This window comes from Phasianus colchicus, chromosome 23 (genome assembly GCF_987193195.1).
Source record: "Phasianus colchicus chromosome 23, bPhaCol1.hap1.1, whole genome shotgun sequence".
Taxonomy (NCBI): Eukaryota; Metazoa; Chordata; class Aves; order Galliformes; family Phasianidae; genus Phasianus; species Phasianus colchicus.
The window spans coordinates 7,109,421-7,126,452 of NC_143458.1; the positions used below are offsets into that span (position 1 = coordinate 7,109,421).

The 17,032-nt window shown below is 43.9% G+C and overlaps 1 protein-coding gene across 5 annotated transcripts in view; it reads right to left on the reverse strand.

The window, feature by feature from the left end:
* The window catches only part of SIK2 (salt inducible kinase 2), a 43,848-nt gene extending 27,419 nt beyond the window's left edge, over positions 1 to 16,429 (reverse strand). The window contains exons 1-4 of one of the 5 annotated variants that reach the window (XM_090123325.1): positions 5,062 to 5,801; positions 4,421 to 4,494; positions 3,229 to 3,332; positions 2,739 to 2,900 (exon numbers count right to left, since the gene is read on the reverse strand). In XM_090123325.1, coding sequence (XP_089979451.1) covers positions 2,739 to 2,900; positions 3,229 to 3,301 — 235 coding nt within the window. In that variant the 5' untranslated portion in view covers positions 3,302 to 3,332; positions 4,421 to 4,494; positions 5,062 to 5,801. Of the gene's footprint in view, positions 1 to 2,738; positions 2,901 to 3,228; positions 3,333 to 4,420; positions 4,495 to 5,061; positions 5,802 to 9,095; positions 9,160 to 9,934; positions 10,052 to 16,196 lie in introns of those variants that run through there. The other 4 variants (XM_031599664.2, XM_090123326.1, XM_090123327.1 and 1 more) reach the window with 4 other exon arrangements.
* Positions 16,430 to 17,032: the final 603 nt, after the last annotated feature.

Below are 17,032 nucleotides of genomic sequence, written 5' to 3' on the forward strand. Positions count from 1 at the left end.
GACATTTAATCCAATTAACACCTCTGTTATGTTACTTATGCTCAAATTTAGGTTTGAAGTTTTTGTTCCCAACTCCCAAATATCTTCTAGAAAATAACAGTATCAAAGCTCTCACTTCAAGATCTTTGTGCATCCTCTGCTTCTCATCTAGTTACTAAGATAGAAAAGAAAGGTCCTTGGAATTCTGTCTATCCTCTTTCTTTTAGAGAAGTATTAGCACAAAGCCATGACTTTTCATGTCAGCTTCCCTGTTTAAGCAGAAGAGATGGCAATCAGCTTAGAGTTCTAGAAACACTTGCTTCTGAATCATAGCTGAAATACAGAGGTGACTTTATGCAAGTTCCTATATTTAACTGCAAAACGTTGTATTCCTAAAGAACAAAAGCTTCAGTAAAAGACTTTGGAGCATCAGAATAGATCAAGAGATCCCATGGCATTTGAGAAGAGCCCAGAATGGCCACGAGCATCAGTGTGGATTTGTAGCTGCTTAGAGCAGTCAGCAAGGTGCAGCCCCACGCACAGTGCTGTCGTGCAAACACCGATGCTGCAAAGCTTTCTTTTGGAATAATTCATCAGTTTTTGTGCTGTTTTTAAATTGTAGATTAATTGTAATTAGAAAGTAATTCTAGCTGTCAGAGTTGGGATCCTGGCTGCTCTGTGTTTTCTGCACAATTTCATACACGAACCATGAAGAAATACAAACCACTGGAAGAGACTGTTCTCAAGGACCCATGTGGTACCAAATAACTGCAAAATCACAGATAAGCCATTCTGTGGAATTAGTCATCTCTCTCCTTCGCAGAGAAAAGCAAAACAACCGACGCAGGACCAATCATCACACAATTTCTGGCAGGTTTAACTTTTCCCTGGTTACTCTATCACCAAAGCTGCTCACAGGAATCACAATCCATCCATGAAAGTTCAATGAAGAATAAGACCATGTGAATCACTACCAGTTAACGTAATCATTTACATGCATTACATACCATCTATAATTAACTTCCTGGTAGTATAGAGCACAAGAGCAGCTGAGGTAGAGACAGCAGCAGCTGAAGGAACCTGGGAACAACCATTTATTGGTGTTTTCATTTATTCCTGATTCTCTGGAGGACTTACACATCAAAGCTCCCCATGACAGAGCAGTTGATGTCTTCAGCCTTTTCTGGCCCTACAAGTTTTCAGAATTTTGAGATACCACTACCAGTTCAGTCTCAACATTTTTTGTTATTTGCACTTAGGCCACTTTGGTTTAAAGTCCAGACATCATCTCCATCCTAAAATGCTTTGTTAGCTTTCTTCAGGTATCAAAAGCACTAAGTAAGAACTCATATCAGAACTTCACTTTCTAACTACAACAGGTTTGCTTCATCTGATAGTAACTTTTTTTTTTTTTTTTTAAGTTAACAGTAGTACAAAAGTCTAAAATAGAGAACAGAGAAAAGCAAAATAAATGAAAAAGAGGCTGCTATAAGAACTCCATTATTTACTGATATAAAGAAGTAAATAACAAAACAATTTTTACAGCTTTATGAATGTTCTTTAAAACTCCTACTATGACACACTAAGGATCCATGAAACAGTGTTTGTTTATGAGTGGTGAGGTGCTGGAACAGGCTGCCCAGAGAGGTTGCAGATGCCCCAAGTTGCTCCAGTTTAGAGGAGGATAAATTCTTGCTCAAGCAATAGTTTTGATCTCAGAGGTGCTCATTTTAAAAGACTGTTGATTCCCCATTCTGATTAAGGTGACTTGAAAGGATTTGAGAGATTCTTCCTAAGGGTGAGGTTAATCTCCAGAGATAGACTGGATGCTCAGTCTCCCCAATGTCTTCTGCAGTATCACAGAGGGAGAGGTAAATCTTCACAACAGATGCTAACCAATTGAACAGGTACTAGCTTTTCCTTTAAAATCTTTCAGGACATTGTCTTCATGAATAAAAAGCATACGTTTTAAGATCTGCTGGCACATTTAACACTTTTCTGCAGCCTCATCCTTACGGAAAGTATTAGATATCTAGATACGCTTTCAGCTCACCCATTTCAGAAGTGCCAGAGAAGAAATTCAAGAGTAAAGTCATCTAGCTGTAGTCCGTAACTCAGCAGCATTTTATCACTGCATCTTCCTCAGCCAATTGAAAGTCTATTCACACTTCCTTCTCAGAACACACAAGCTTATGCCAATACAAAACAGCTTCTTCCAGCAGTTAGTCCTCCTTTCCTGCTCCTGTGTTATTGATGACTGAAGTTCAACAGTGCTCCAAATCAAGATGTTATCTACCTTTTGCATTTCAAGTGTTTCTGGGCTAAAGTCAATATGGAAGGATTCATAGAATTGTAATGAGTTGATAACCGACAAAATTATTTTCACTGCTAGCAACATCTGCTGTACCTAAATTTATAATTATAATAAAATCATGCATGCAAAAAGAAAAAAAAAAAAAAATCAGTGAGCTTCCATTTTGAGTTTTTTGACATTGAAAAAAGTTATTAACTCAATTTTAACCTGAACATCTGGCAGCATCATTGACATGTTATGACACCCACAAAAAATTACTCTAACTCTAGAAACGGTTTTCTTTTCCCTGAATGATATTCATAGTGCAAAAGTACTCTATGTATTAACACTCTGATTTTCTTTGCCTTAAGCACAGCAGGACTTCTTAGGGAGCAGCAACTGAATTACTGGAAAAAACTTTCCTTAAAAATAAGGTGTTTCTGAATAACCTCTACATTCTGCATACCTGCTATTTTGATGTTCATGTTGTTGTCAAGCAGAAGATTTTCAGCCTTCAGGTCTCGGTGCACAACCTTCCGGTTGTGGCAATACTCCACTGCTGAGAGGATCTGCCAGAACTTTCGCCTGGCCTCAGACTCACTGAGTCGGCCGTGGCTGGCGAGGTAATCTGTTCACACAAAGGACATTTAAATAGATTAGACACCAAGCAGTAACCCTGAAAACAAGTGATTTCTCTCAGATATTTCGCGCTAAGAAACTCAAGGTGTATTTAAGCCAATTCCAGTTTCTTGCATTCTTTCCTCCAAAAAGGGGAGAGAAGAACAGTTGTTGTCTAGTTAAACTCAACTCTTAGCTCTTTTATGGTTGTCCATTCTGATAAATATTTTCATGTAAGACCTCCTATGAAGTAGTTACATTCACATCTCTCTTGTGAAGCCTCAACACATGCTGTGCAGTGACTAAAAGTATTTGTTCTTTAGAAAAAAAGCAATTACCCATAAAGTACGCATCCTGACCTCTCTCTCTCATCTTCACTGCATCACAGCAGAAAGAACATTTTGTTTTCATATCTGATTATGTTGTAAAACTGACGTTAGCCCTGAAACAAATGATAGCTCTGAAACTGAAGACATCATTTATCTGCAGGAACAAAAACAAGCAAAGCAGCAGCCGCGCAAGTCTTGACAAAAGTAGCTTCTGTAGCCAGTTCTATTCTTTCAATTCCAAGGTAGAAAAACCAAGGAGTCAACCGTTAAGAAATGCCTTCTACATCCTACTAAGAATGAAGCTCAAGGCCAAGGTGCAGGAAACGCACAAAGGTATTCCACAGGAGAGACAGAGCATGTTATGATGCTATAGTGTGATAGAAAGCACAGCAATAAAAGCAGGGTGGCAAAGTCTCAAGCTACAAATGAGGATAAGCCCAAGCACAGCAGCTACAGACACAAAAACAAAGGGAAAAAGCTTACCCTCGAAAGGTCTCTGGTACACAGAGATATCCAACAAGATCCCTTCGCTTCCCCATCAACCCTTAAGTAAGGTCTGAGAAGGGGTGCATTCTGGCTCCACCCCTTCCATCACTCAGGTACATTGCATGCACCTAAGCTCTTCTGGGTTGGCCCTGTCTTCCCACCAGGTGCTCAATCAACCCTTAAGTAAGGTCTGAGAAGGGGTGCATTCTGGCTCCACCCCTTCCATCACTCAGGTACATTGCATGCACCTAAGCTCTTCTGGGTTGGCCCTGTCTTCCCACCAGGTGCTCAATCACTGTTTTAAGCCATGACTCAGCATTTCTGCTATGCATGTACACACAGCCATCTCCAGCCACTTTCTGCAGCACAGTTAGGACTTTTGTTAAACAAAACAAAAAAGCAGTGACCAATGAACTTATGTGATCGATTATAAGTGTTTGTTTTAATTTTTTTTCTTTTAAATTTAGATAATCTAATGTTCCTAAAATAAGTTGGTACTTTGGTTCCTAATGACATAACGTTGTTGCATGAACTTGCAATCTATTATTTCATTTATGTGGTAGGTCAGCTTACCCTGTACTCTCAGTGAGACAGAATACAGCCTTATTAGTTACTGTACAAATACAGACCACACAGAATGCTAAAGGTGAAGAAAGGCAGTTTACTAGTAGATAGTTATAGTGCCTACATTATGATCAAAGGGGAAATTTCGTACCTAGAAAATCTTTTCCATCCTGCAAGTTGCGTGGGCTTACTAGACAGGGAGAACATGTGCTGTCAAATATTCTTCTGGCAGTAGTTTAAAAAAAAAAAAACAACAAAGGAGGAAAAAAAGAACAGAAAAAAAAAAGGACAAACATAATTTTAAAAACATCACTAACAACTTAGCTGCTAGTTTGTGATATTGCATGGAATAAGAATAAGCTGGCAGAGAACCATTAGAAATATAAGACAAGGGCCAGGCTTTCTGTAAAGCTGTGGAAAATTTGCCAAATTTGGCAGAACTGCTTTAGACTCGTGTGCAAGGCAACTGGTGCAGCATACTACAAATACATCATCTTTCAGTATAAACTAGAAAAAATGCAGTGAAAAAGTGACTACTCATGTCAAAGAACTGATTTATGGCATTGCTTTAGAGAGAACAGTAGATTTTGATAGATCCATTATCTATTGGCTAGGAAATCACCCTGTCAATGACATGTATGGGAATACTGTTCATTTAATTGGTAGTGCATACCGATCAATTCCAAAGTATAACATTTCCTTATTAGCTCTAGATTACAGTACTGCTGCAAATGCTTATGTGATGCTGTAAATACCCTGAAATTATATAGCACTATCAAGGGAAGCACTCACAAGGAAGTTGGAAAGTTTTGCAGAGTGCAACAGAAAATGCAGCAGGGAGCAGCCCAGTGGGTCAGCAGCACTGTCAGCAGATGATGCCCTGTATTCCAGGATTCACAAAACACTCCTCAAAGTTCTGGAACTACTGGGAAAAAAAAAAAAGGGGGGGGGGGGGGGCAGGGAGAGGAAACTCATGTATGCCCATGCCATGCAATTTCTACATTTTGTGACCAATCACTGAGGAGTGGCACTCATTTCAGCAGCTCTCAAACATTTCCAGGCAGTCCCTTAGATCTCCAGGATTTGTAGATCTGAACACTCTCCTCCAAGCTTCTAACCAGTTTGAGCCTGAATGCACTGTCTGCTGGCTTAACTTGGCAAAGCACAAGAATAGAACTCCTGCAGTAGGGAAGATCATAATATTTGCATATCATTCAGTGATGAAGTGCCTGACAAATCAAATGGTATCAAAGTAAAGAAAGTCAGATATCAGATACAAATTAAATTACATGGAATAAAAGCCAACTCTGTAAGTTGTTAATCTATCCTGTGTTAGAAATTCAATAAGTTAGTTAACAAATCTAAACTGTCATTTTCTTTCACAGCTTTAGCCTGTTAGGGCTCATTTAAAGCTTCCAAACCACATTCAGCAATATTTCTGGCCTTGCGTTTTCCACCAAGTCTAGTCACCTGCATGGAATAGGTGATCTATCCTGAAATGCACTGCTTTCTCTCCTGGAGACATAGAACATACCACAGTCATGCTTTAGACACTCTCTCCTTCACATTTCCAGGGTATAGAAGAGAACGAAGCATCTGAAAAGTACATACATAGGCACAGTCACTTTGTCACATGTCACCTGTCTGGTGGATGAGGGAAAGGCTGTTGATGTAGTCTACTTAGACTTCCGCAAAGCATTTGACACTGTCTCCCACAGTATTCTCCTGCAGAAGCTGGCAGCCCATGGTTTGGACGGGTACACTCTTGGCTGGGTAAGGAACTGGCTGTAGGGCTGGACCCAGAGAGTGGTAGTGAATCCAGCTGGCGACCAGTCACGAGTGGTGTTCCACAGGGGTTGGTACTGGGGCCTGTCCTCTTCAATATCTTTATTGATGACCTGGATGAGGGCATTGAGTGCACCCTCAGTAAATTTGCAGAAGACACCAAGTTAGCTGGAAGTGTCAATCTGTCTGAGGGTAGCGAGGCCCTACAGAGGGATCTGGACACGCTGGATCGTTGGGCTGAAACCAATGGGATAAGGTTCAGCAAGACCAAATGCCAGGTCCTGCACTTTGACTGCAACAACTCCAGGCAATGCTACAGGCTTGGGGCAGCGTGGCAGAAAGACTGTGTAGAGGAAATGGACCTGGGGGTATTGATTGATGCTCAGCTGAACATGAGCCAGCAGTGTGCCCAGGTGGCCAAGAAGGTCAATGGCATCCTGGCTTGCATCAGAAAGTGTTGCCAGCAGGAACAGGGAAGTAATTGTCCCCCTGTACTCAGCACTGATGAGGCTGCACCTTAAGTACAGTGTCCAGTTTTGGGCCCCTCACTGCAAGAAAGACATTGAGGCCCTGGAGCGGGTTCAAAAAAGGGCGCCAAAGCTGGTGAGGGTTCTGGGGCACAGGCCTTATGAGGAGCAGCTGAAGGAGCAGGGATTGTTCAGTCTGGACAAGAGGAGGCTCAGGGGAGACGTTACTGCTCTCTATAACTACCTGAAGTGAGGCTGTAGTGAGCTGGGGGTCAACCTCTTCCCTCATGTAAATGGTGACAGGACTAGGGGGAATGGCTTCAAGCTGTGCCGGGGAGATTCAGGCTGGATGTTAGGAAATACAACTTCTCTGAGTGATCAGGCACTGGAATGGGCTGCCCAGGGAGGTGGTAGAGTCACCAACCCTGGAGGTGTTCACAGAATGTTTGGATGTTATATTGAGGGACATGGTTTAGTGAGAACTATTGGTGATGGGTGGATGGTTGGACTAAGTGATCTTGTGCATCTTTGCCAACCTTGGTGATTCTATGATTTAGAGGAGGGTTGTTAGAATTGGGGGTAGTATGGTTAGGTCATGGTTGGACTCAGTAATCTTTAAAGTCTTTTCCAACCTGAATGATTCTATGAGATGTGATATGAGCTTTAGACACAGATGACTCTTTATTACTTGCTTGGAGTTCTCATGCTAAAAGCCAGCTATAAGCCACTAGAGAAAACTGAAGGCTGAGATCAAACTAATGTTACCTAGACTTCAGCCAAAAGCAGTAAATTACTTTAAATAGTTAAAAGTTAAATCAGACATAAGTCACCCAAAATGTCACCTTAAATACCTATGGCGTTTGTTATGTTTACACCTTTAAAATTGTGACTGTAGTGAGGATGTCAGACAGCAGCAAGAAGAGTGAACTGCTTCCACAGTAGTAGAAGCAATCACAACTGGCACTGTGGATATTTTCACCTTGATGAACAGTGGTCTTATCTTTAGGATTAACAATCAGCTTTACCCTCCACATTCTTACCCCTGTGTTGCAATATGAAGAAAAAAAATAAAGTTCACTCATGAAAAAAATATGGGGAATGAGTCCTTCAGAATAGGCGCACTGTGATTAACTGACAGTTAATCTAGAACAGGCAAACTCAGTGCACCCAAGGAAAGATTAGGACAGGAAGGAGGAAAAGCTCACAAGGCTTCAGTCTCCTTTCTGCTTGTCTCTCTCTCCTTTTATTGAATACCACCTTGGATTTTCTCTACTTCCCGGTTACATAAAGTTGTCCTAGACATACTATCTTGCTTACAACAGACATTTCAATGATAAGGACCTAAAGATGAAAAAGAAGATAAACCAAACAAAAAGAAAGGACTTTGACCATTTGATTTGCATCCATGAAATCCACCCCATGGCCCACAGTGCAAAAAATTGCATTAAGTCAGGCTCCACCTCTTCTGTTCTCCAATCATTAGGGTCCTCCCCATGGTGAACTCTATTCTGATGCCCCTCAGAGTTTGTTCTGCCTGGCAGTGTTGGTTGAGTGTCAGTGAAACTTTTTATCAGCAACTCCAATTTTGTGACTGCAAATGTAAAATGTATGGGAAAACTCCAGGTGCCTGGATGTCAAGCATAAACTCACAAAATCAGCCTTTACAAAGCTCAGTACTCCAGATAACAGCATACCAGTATGTCAATCTTTTATCTTTTTTTCATTACATATTAATTCCATCTCTCACAAATTAGAGAAAGATGCTACATGTAGTCTGAGTCACAGGTCAGTATGACTGGCTTTCCATACTAGTAGCCACACAGTTTTTCCAGATCTACAGGAAGAACACTAATACTGCTTCAGACATCTGAATTGCTCCAGGAATCTCTTCTGATTCCACCTGCTTTCCTCCACAGACAGAAAGTAACAGTTTGTGACCAGAATACATGTCAACAGTGTTCTCTCCTCTATGTCTGTGTGACAGAGATTTTTTTTCTCTGGTTTAAACAAACTTCCAGGTCAAAACCCACCATCGCACCACTGTAATTCACTATCATAGCTTTGTCTTTATATTATTCCTGGGAATGTAATTTTTGCTATTAAATACTGAATTAACAGTTCCATCCAGCACCATGAATAACATCTTTCTACCCAGAAAGGGCCCAACAAAGTCTGGATAAACCTCATGAAAAGGTGCAGAAATTCAATCTCTCCTCCTGCAAATTTTTAAAACATCACCTCTCTTCATTTTTCAACTTTACCATCAGCTTCACACTTTGAAGGTGAGACACAACAATATATGCTCCAGATTGAGAGCATATTAATTCCAACTGCACAGCAACCGAAGTTCCTTTAGAGCAAAAATTTATGTTGGAAACTCAAACTGTAGCAGCTTTTCTTGAAGTTTGTTCTAAAATGAGAAGCAGTACCAGCTGTCATGAGCTTTTCTAGACAGAGAAGGGAAAAATGACATACTACAAAAAAAAAAAAAAAAAAAGCCCTGAACAAAATCAGTGCAATTAACTAAGTGCAGAAGTTAACGGTAAAGTGCTGGGCATGAAAACATTCTCTTACCAAAAATTTCTCCATTTTTGGCAAATTCTGTCACGAGGTACAGCATGCTTTTGGTCTCCATCACCTATTGATGGAGAAATTGCACATTAAGTTATTATTTGCAAGAAGAGCAAAGAGCCACCAAACCTACATGAATACTTTTATTTATACTTTTTCCTCCAGTATAAAAGAAGTAGAAGTCTGTCCTGGACATACAGTTTTGTTTCTCATGTTGCCTAACCAGTTCTGAGGAGAGCATTTGCACAACCAAAATAAGCCCACCAAAGAATTAGTTATCTGCCTTCTAGGCAATGCACTTTCAGATAAGTTTGGGTGGCTCGGCAGGTGCATTTACATCGCAGCACTTTTCAGAATCTGGACTTACATATCCTCATGTCTGACACAAAGAGAGGATTGAAAGGCTGCAAGCGCTGCTCAGGTTTCTTTCAGCCAAGGCTCAACCAAAGAAAACCACCACAACCACACATCCCTCCAGATCCTGTTCGCTGTAAGCATTGCGCAGAGCAGTCCTACCCTGCTCTAGCTACAAAGTGTCTTGTCTACTGGCATGCAGCAAAGGTTCATTACCAGGTGTGGTAAACTTTTCTCTTTCCCTAACATTGCATTTGCAACTTCGTGCATTCTACGCACAGTTCAGATACATTTGAGTACCTAACATCTCCAGCCTAATTGTTGCCATAGGATGAACAGACCACAATCGATGTGCATTCAAAAACATTAACCATATATCAATGCAAATTAATTCCCAAAAAGCTGGAATTGTGAGCTGCTGATAGGCGGGAAGTGAAATCTTCAAACAGAAGCAAAGAGGAAGAAATGAGCAGCCAGTGTTACCATACCTGGTAGAGCTTTATGATGTGTGGGTGATCCAACATCTTCATTATCTGCACCTCACGGTAGATCTTTTCGAGATTCACAGCATCTAGCTGAGATTTGTCAATGATTTTTATTGCCACCTGCAGCCAAAAAGCAACAGAGAGATTAGAGCTCTCCCTGACTCCTTTATCCTCATTATAAATACCACAATCCCAGATAGATGGGAGCTTTCTCCTAGCTCAGAAACACATATCCCACACTTCAGCCTCTAGACATGGAGCAGCACAGTCCAAGACATGGCCGTACTGCCATGGGGGAGTTCACAGGATGCTCTGCTAGCAGCATTCCAACTCCATACCTGCAAAAATGGTACGGAAAAATAGAAAGCATTGGCTCTACACAGAGTCAAGACATGGTGGCTGCACATAGTTCTAACAGTCAGGTGCTTATTTAAAGTTTAATTAATATGCAGCTACACAGGGACATCTGCAATTCATCTAGTCAATGAAAAAGCTCTGTAGCAGAAATGCTAAGTCACAGCCTGAAACAGTGATTGAGGACCTGGTGGGAAGGCAGGGCCAGCCCAGAGCAGCTCAGGTATATGCAATGTAATGAGTGATGGAAGGATCAACCCCTTCCCAGATCTCATTTAAGGGTTGGCAGCAGAGACAAAAGTATCATGCTGGAGATCCTTGCCTACCTGAGGTCTTCCCAAGATAAGCTGCTTTTTTTTTTTTTCCCCCCCTCTCCCTCTTTGTTTCATGTTCCACAGCTGCTGCATTTGGGCTTGTCCTCATTTGCTGCAGCCAAAGAATTTGCCACTCCGCTATTATCACTATACTTTCCATTACATTATAGCATTACAAGCTCCATGGAGCAGATGTGTCTGTAGGTCAGAGCTCACCAACAGATCCCAATTAGTTTAGAGAACAGATCTTGGTCCTGACGGCTTTGTTTTTAGCCAATATCTGCAAAACATGTTACAGAGGACTGCACTTGCTTCACAGACTAAAAGTTTAAAACAGGAAAAGGAAAAAAAAAAAAAAAAGCCCACAACAAAACCACTTTTTCTTAAAATAAAGAAGTAACAAATATACAGCTGCTAAAAACCTTAAAAAGGATCAGAATATGAAGATCATTAAATACCGAGTAATGTTTATTCATCCTAAAGATCTCGTTATTAATGCTGAGGTGGGAACAAGCAATGTAAATCACACAGACACTTCTGATGATGACCATGTTTACAAAGTGCTGAGCAATAGCAGGCAGCTGCTGTGCAGGAGGAAAACTACTGCAGAGCAAAGGATGTGAGCGTTCTTCGTGCAGCTTAAGAACTGCATACACACACCCACAGCTCCAAGTCTCCACAACCTGGTAGAAGATCACACCTCATAAACTTTTTTCTTTTACTCCCAGAAACCAGGAAGAAATCCCTTCACTACATCACTAGAAAGCTACAGAATAATGAAGTAATCAAAGCAAACCACTTGAGCCAGACGAAATTCTTAAGCATACACTGAGAAATATTTATTAAAAAACAAGCCCATGTCTCTCTTCTCCACTTCCTCTCATTCATTTTCTGCTCTCTCTGGAATCCCCCAAATGAGATGGTTTCTTGTTCCTTCTGCATCTGTCTGCTCAGCAGCTGGTATGGAGTGACCTCTGAATTCAAGAGAAACGGAAACCACTCTTTCTTATTTACAAACCAACAAATGTTCACCTGCAGCTACCTTGTATTCCTGCCTCACGCCAGTGGTACATCTTCAGGCCAGCAACAAAGTGAGTTGCTCTGGACAGCCCCTACCTCCTTCATTGGTCTTGTGTGCAATGAAATGAAGTGCAATGAAATCCTGCTTCCCTGCTTAGTATTTAAAGTGCATGGCAACCTAACTGAGAATTGACACGGCACCATACTCTGCAACTTGAGGTACTGACAGCAGCTTCTTTTCTCCACCGACTCACACCACTCCATGCAGAAACCTTACCTAAGACCCAGAACTGAACTACTGCATTCCCATCCCATTTCAGTGCTTCTTCCCCTTACTGCACACAAAGAAAAAGGACAGTAACTTTCTCCTATTTACTCTCCTTGCACGTAGGAAATGCATGTAGTGCCAGGAAGCTAATAAAAGCAGATCTCTGCAGAACTTCAAAGCAAAGAGGTTTTGTCTAGCAGAGAAGAGGAAAAAAAATAAAAGAAATCAATAAAACAGTAGACTGCAAAGTAATAAAGGGCTTTGGGACAATTTGAAGGAAATAAAGCAGGCTGTCATCTAAGGCTCACACTGTACCTTTATCTACCCATCATTTGATTCACACAGATATTTATACTTCCTTCTCGTATACTTCTCACCCCTCCAAGTGAGTATAATGGGGAATCCTGCAGATGGATGGTTCTTTGTTGCTACTTTTCTCAACAAAGCTTGGCTCACGTCACCTCATCCTATTGAGAAAAGCCTCTCTCTGTAGGTACACAGGCTCTTGGCATATTTTCAAGCATAGTCTGGCACTGCCACAGTATGATCTTAAAATTTAAGTACTGTTTTTACTGATAGTAAAATATACAGGCTGTTACCACTCCAAAGCCCACCTACAGATGGAGGGTACTAGATATCCCAAGCATGGCCCTGAACTTGGCAGCTCCCAGCTTCCAACATCTCTACAGGGTTCCAGCCAGCTTTTAACTTTAACTTTGTTCAGTCCTAGCTACAGAAGGATCTATTTCCCCAGGAAAACCCAGATAAAACAAACGTATCCTTCTTTAATTTTAAAAATCAAATACTCACATTTGACAGCTATTGCTATCCAGAAGTGAAAAACAGAAATGCTGTCACTAGCTGATCTGCTCAAAACACCTTCATACATCAGTGGGAAGCAACTTAGGCTGATCGTGTGCAAAGATACAATGGTCATACGGCTAGGCCCGTTGCCATCCCTATTACTCAAGATTTCATAGCTAATATACTACTGTATAAGAAACAAGTTCTCAACATCTATGTCTGATACCATGAAAGATCACTAGTGTATGCACAGAGGCGTAGGTGTGCTTTGTAAACACCTCTGTTCCATCTCCCAAACATGTGAAGTAATTCTAAGGACATTTCTCCACTAACCAATGTTACCTTCTGGGATGTGAGAAGCTAAGCAAAATAATGAAGAATAAGCTGCATCTCCAGCTTAAATAGGTTCTAATTAAAAACATTAACACATTTTGTCTCATAATGTGAAGTTATTTGGCCTTATTAAGTAGTTGCTTTTTTCAACACAGAGTAAAAAGCATGTGGCTGCCTGAACTAAAAAGAAAAAAACTATTAAGCATCCTTGTACAACTCTGAGCGCTGAAGTTTTCTCTGCGCATACAGTGGCAGGCTTCCACGTGAAGAGCAGCTGGCGCCACTGCTCTGCGGTCAAATGCAGATTAGATAGCTTGGTCTATTCTGAACCCTCAATACCCATGCATGTCACCAGGTCCCTGGGAGGTTCAGAGGAGAACCTCTTGGAAATCCATGAAATCCAGCAACTCCTTCACCACATTGTGAGAAGGAACAAACATTCAGCAGCGACAGCTCATTTTTGTCCATAGCCTCAGCTGTGTCATAATGACAGGAAAAGGGGAAATAATTCTTAGAGGTGAGGAGCTGTTTCAGGACAAGGAAGTTTCCTATCTAAAAAGTATGCTTTGTTTCTGGCTGCACAGTTTGCTAGCAACCACCTGCAACTTACTGAGGACTGCAGCATCACTGAGCTTTTGAGAACAGTGCATGGAGACCACCTGTACCTGTTGGTGAGTTCCCATTGCTCTCATGTGCTCTGTCACCACCACAGCCAAACAAACGGACCCTAGTTAGGGACAATTACACACACATTCTGGAGTTTTATTCTGTCTTAAATGAAGGCCACCACTCCTCCTAAAAAGGGTATGAAAACCCCAACCAACCGAAGAAAGAATACATACTTCAAAACATCAAGGTGACCAACAAAAAGAAGAAAACACAGTTTTATTGCTGTTTGTGCCTTTTTCCCCCCCTTTGAAATTTTTGCTACTTAAAGACTTAAGAAAGCTGCAAATATATTTTGGAACATTGCTTATTCTTAATTTAAAAAAAAATATTAGGGATAGCACACACCTCTTCCCTCTTTTGCTAGAGAACTGCTCAGCCCTCTTCTGGAACTGGGAACTGAAACTGTCAAGTAGCAAAGCTGAAATGCTTGTCAGAGGAAAAGAAGAGAGCAGTCCTGTCTTTCAATCACTCCAGCTTTCTGTTTCCGTTGTTTTTATATTACCCATTTAATTTTTGGAGCAGTCTTTCCAAAACCACCACACCTAAACACTGCACAAGAAGTTCATGTAGAGCTTGTTCATTTGAACTGGCATCACCCAGATTAGAAGGATTCAGCTGTGAGTCGCTAACCCAATACACATGAAAAAGTAGGTAAGAGGCATTAAAATCAAACATCTAAAGTCTGTGGCTGCAGGATCCACAACCAGAGTTTTTTTTTTTTTTTTTGGGGGGGGGGGGGGGGAACTGTTTCAGTTTCCCACTGAATTATTCTCTTAACCTGAACTGAGACTTGATTCTTTCGTGGATTATTGACAGGGATTGTCCAGGTGGTACCTTCATCTATCCCCAACAGCAAACAGAAGCATAGCACTACCATGCAAATCTTCATCATATTTCATCACAAGCCAATATGTACCTTCCTAAAATTGATTTTTCTTCGTCTCTTCTCCTTCCAAGCAAAATTTTTGCTTATCTATGCATGTTTCACTAAGAACAGTTACTCTGACATCACAGGATTTCTTGGCAACATGATAAATAAGCATAGCAGGAAAACACGTGCATTAACTTCAGTGGCAACAAACACACAAGCAAGAAGCCACACAGAGGTCACTCCAGCACGGGTGGTCATGGACTACTTCTATCACCATCAGTGGGGATCAATCCCCCATTTTTATGCACGTGCACATACATGCATGGTGAACTCACACCAAGCCAAGGGAGTGTGGTGCAGGCCTGCAGCACTCACTTGCTCATTCAAAGCAAGACTGGCCACAATCAGCTGCACTGGAACCCTCAAGAGTGATCTCGATGGGATTCCTCTTCCCCAGCAACCAATAAATGCACACAGAGCCAACCTGGCACTTCAGCTGCAGCATGTCAGCACACTGTCCTGAGAAACAGCCTGGGTATGTCTCTGACATAGCAACCTACCTAGAAACTGCTTGGGAGACAGAAACTGCAGAGGGACACAGAGCTCATTAGGAAGAGAGAGCTGGATGACAGGCTGGTACCAAAGGGGAACGCACAGGAATTCAGCCATTTCTTAGAGTACAGATGAAAAAGTCAAAGCAGAGTTGGGCAGCCATCAGGCTCTAAGTCTGTCTGCAATCTTTGATATTTTGAACAACAGCAAACAAACACACATTCTAAAACAACAATTAAAAATCAAAACGAAAGGTTTTGCTCTCATCACAGAGTCAGAGAAAAGTGAAGAACCGTTACCTGCAAAGGAGCGTGCAGCATGTGATGGCATGGCATCAGGCCAGTGGGCAGGGACACCTGAAACCAGCTCAGCCCAGCAACAGTGGCACTGAGGGATTTACCAGCAATGTTCTGAGTATCGGGCAGTTTAGGAAACAAGAGAGTTAGGGAAACTTGGTGCTGGGGATGCAGCACTCGTCTGTATGGTATGAGCACAGCAGCAACGGCATGGAGTTGTGTTGACCTGAAGGCCACGCATAGGGCATTTTCTAAAGTCGGGTTCACCACGCAGGACCCCAGCAGCCCCTGCGGACCCCGACCCCGAGCTTCGCCTGCTCCTTGGGGGCAGCGCTCCTAGAGGGCCGCCGAACCGCCGCTCCCCACAGGACCGTCCCGAGGCGCACGGTACCGGTCCCAGGCGACAGCACCGCGCCGGCGGGCGGCCGCGGGAACACCCGTGGTGGGGGGAGGTGTTGCACAAAGGCACCGCGAGACGCGGGAGGCGCTGCGGGGGCACGCGGCCTCGTCCCGGCGTGGCAGTTCGGCCTCACCGCTGGCCGGGACGGGCCGCAGCACCGCAGGGCGCAGCCGGACCCAAGAGGAGTGGGGCGGGGGCAGCACCCGAGCCCCCGGCAGCGGCACAGGCGGGGCGCGGCCGCTCCGCTCCTCCCGGCCCCGACCGCCTCCCGGCCCCAAGGCTGCCGTCCCCAGCGGACCCGCGGCTGCCGTCTGCCCGCAGCCAAGCTCGCAGTCCGCAGCCCGGGCCCAGTAGAAGAGCGGGGGCGGCGGGGCCGCGCCTCACCTCACTGCGCGTGATGCGGTGTCGCGCCAGCTTGACCACGGCGAAGTTACCCTTGCCCAGCGTGCCCTCAATGTCGTAGAAGCCGACACGGACGGGCCCGGGCCCGCGGGGCAGCAGCGGGGAGGGCCGCCGGGGCTCGGCCATTACCATGCTGGGCGCGGGGGGCGGCAGCGGCTCGGGCGGCTCTTCTCTGTCTGCGGCGCCCCGCGGGCCGGGCCGCCCCGCCCCCTGCGCCCGCCTCCACCAACCGCGCGTCACTGCGCGCGTCACGGGGGCGGGGCGTCGCCATGGCAACCGTGGGCGGGGTGGAGGCGGGGCTTCGCAGCCCTCGGGTGCCTCCAACCTCCCCGCCGCGGCGCGGGAGTTGCGGAGTGGTTGCTTCCGGCTTCGCCAGTCCTCGGTTGGTGTCGCCGGGAAGCGCTGGGCTGATGTCGCCGGGTTGGAGCGGCGCGCGTTCTTTGTGCTTTCCCTGTCGGGGAACCGCTTGCCAGAGGCGTAGCCGGCCCCGGGCCTTCGGATTCCCCACAGTGTCTCCAGCAGCCTGGAAATAGCCCTGGGGCTGCCGCACCCTTTTTGTTCCGCGTCAGGGGTAGAGAGCGATGGCACCCACTCTTGTGCCATATCCGAGCTCCTTTTCTCCCTGTCTAAAGCTGCATTTTTCAGAACTCTTAGATGCTGACTGAACTTTCAGGTTGGATATTAGAGAGAGTTTCATCTCCAAGATACTGGCGTTGGACTGGCACAGGCTGCCCAGGGAGGTGGTGGGATCACCGTCCTTTGGGTCGTTCCAGAACCATGGGGATGTGGCACTGGGGGTTGTGGGCAGTGGCCATTAG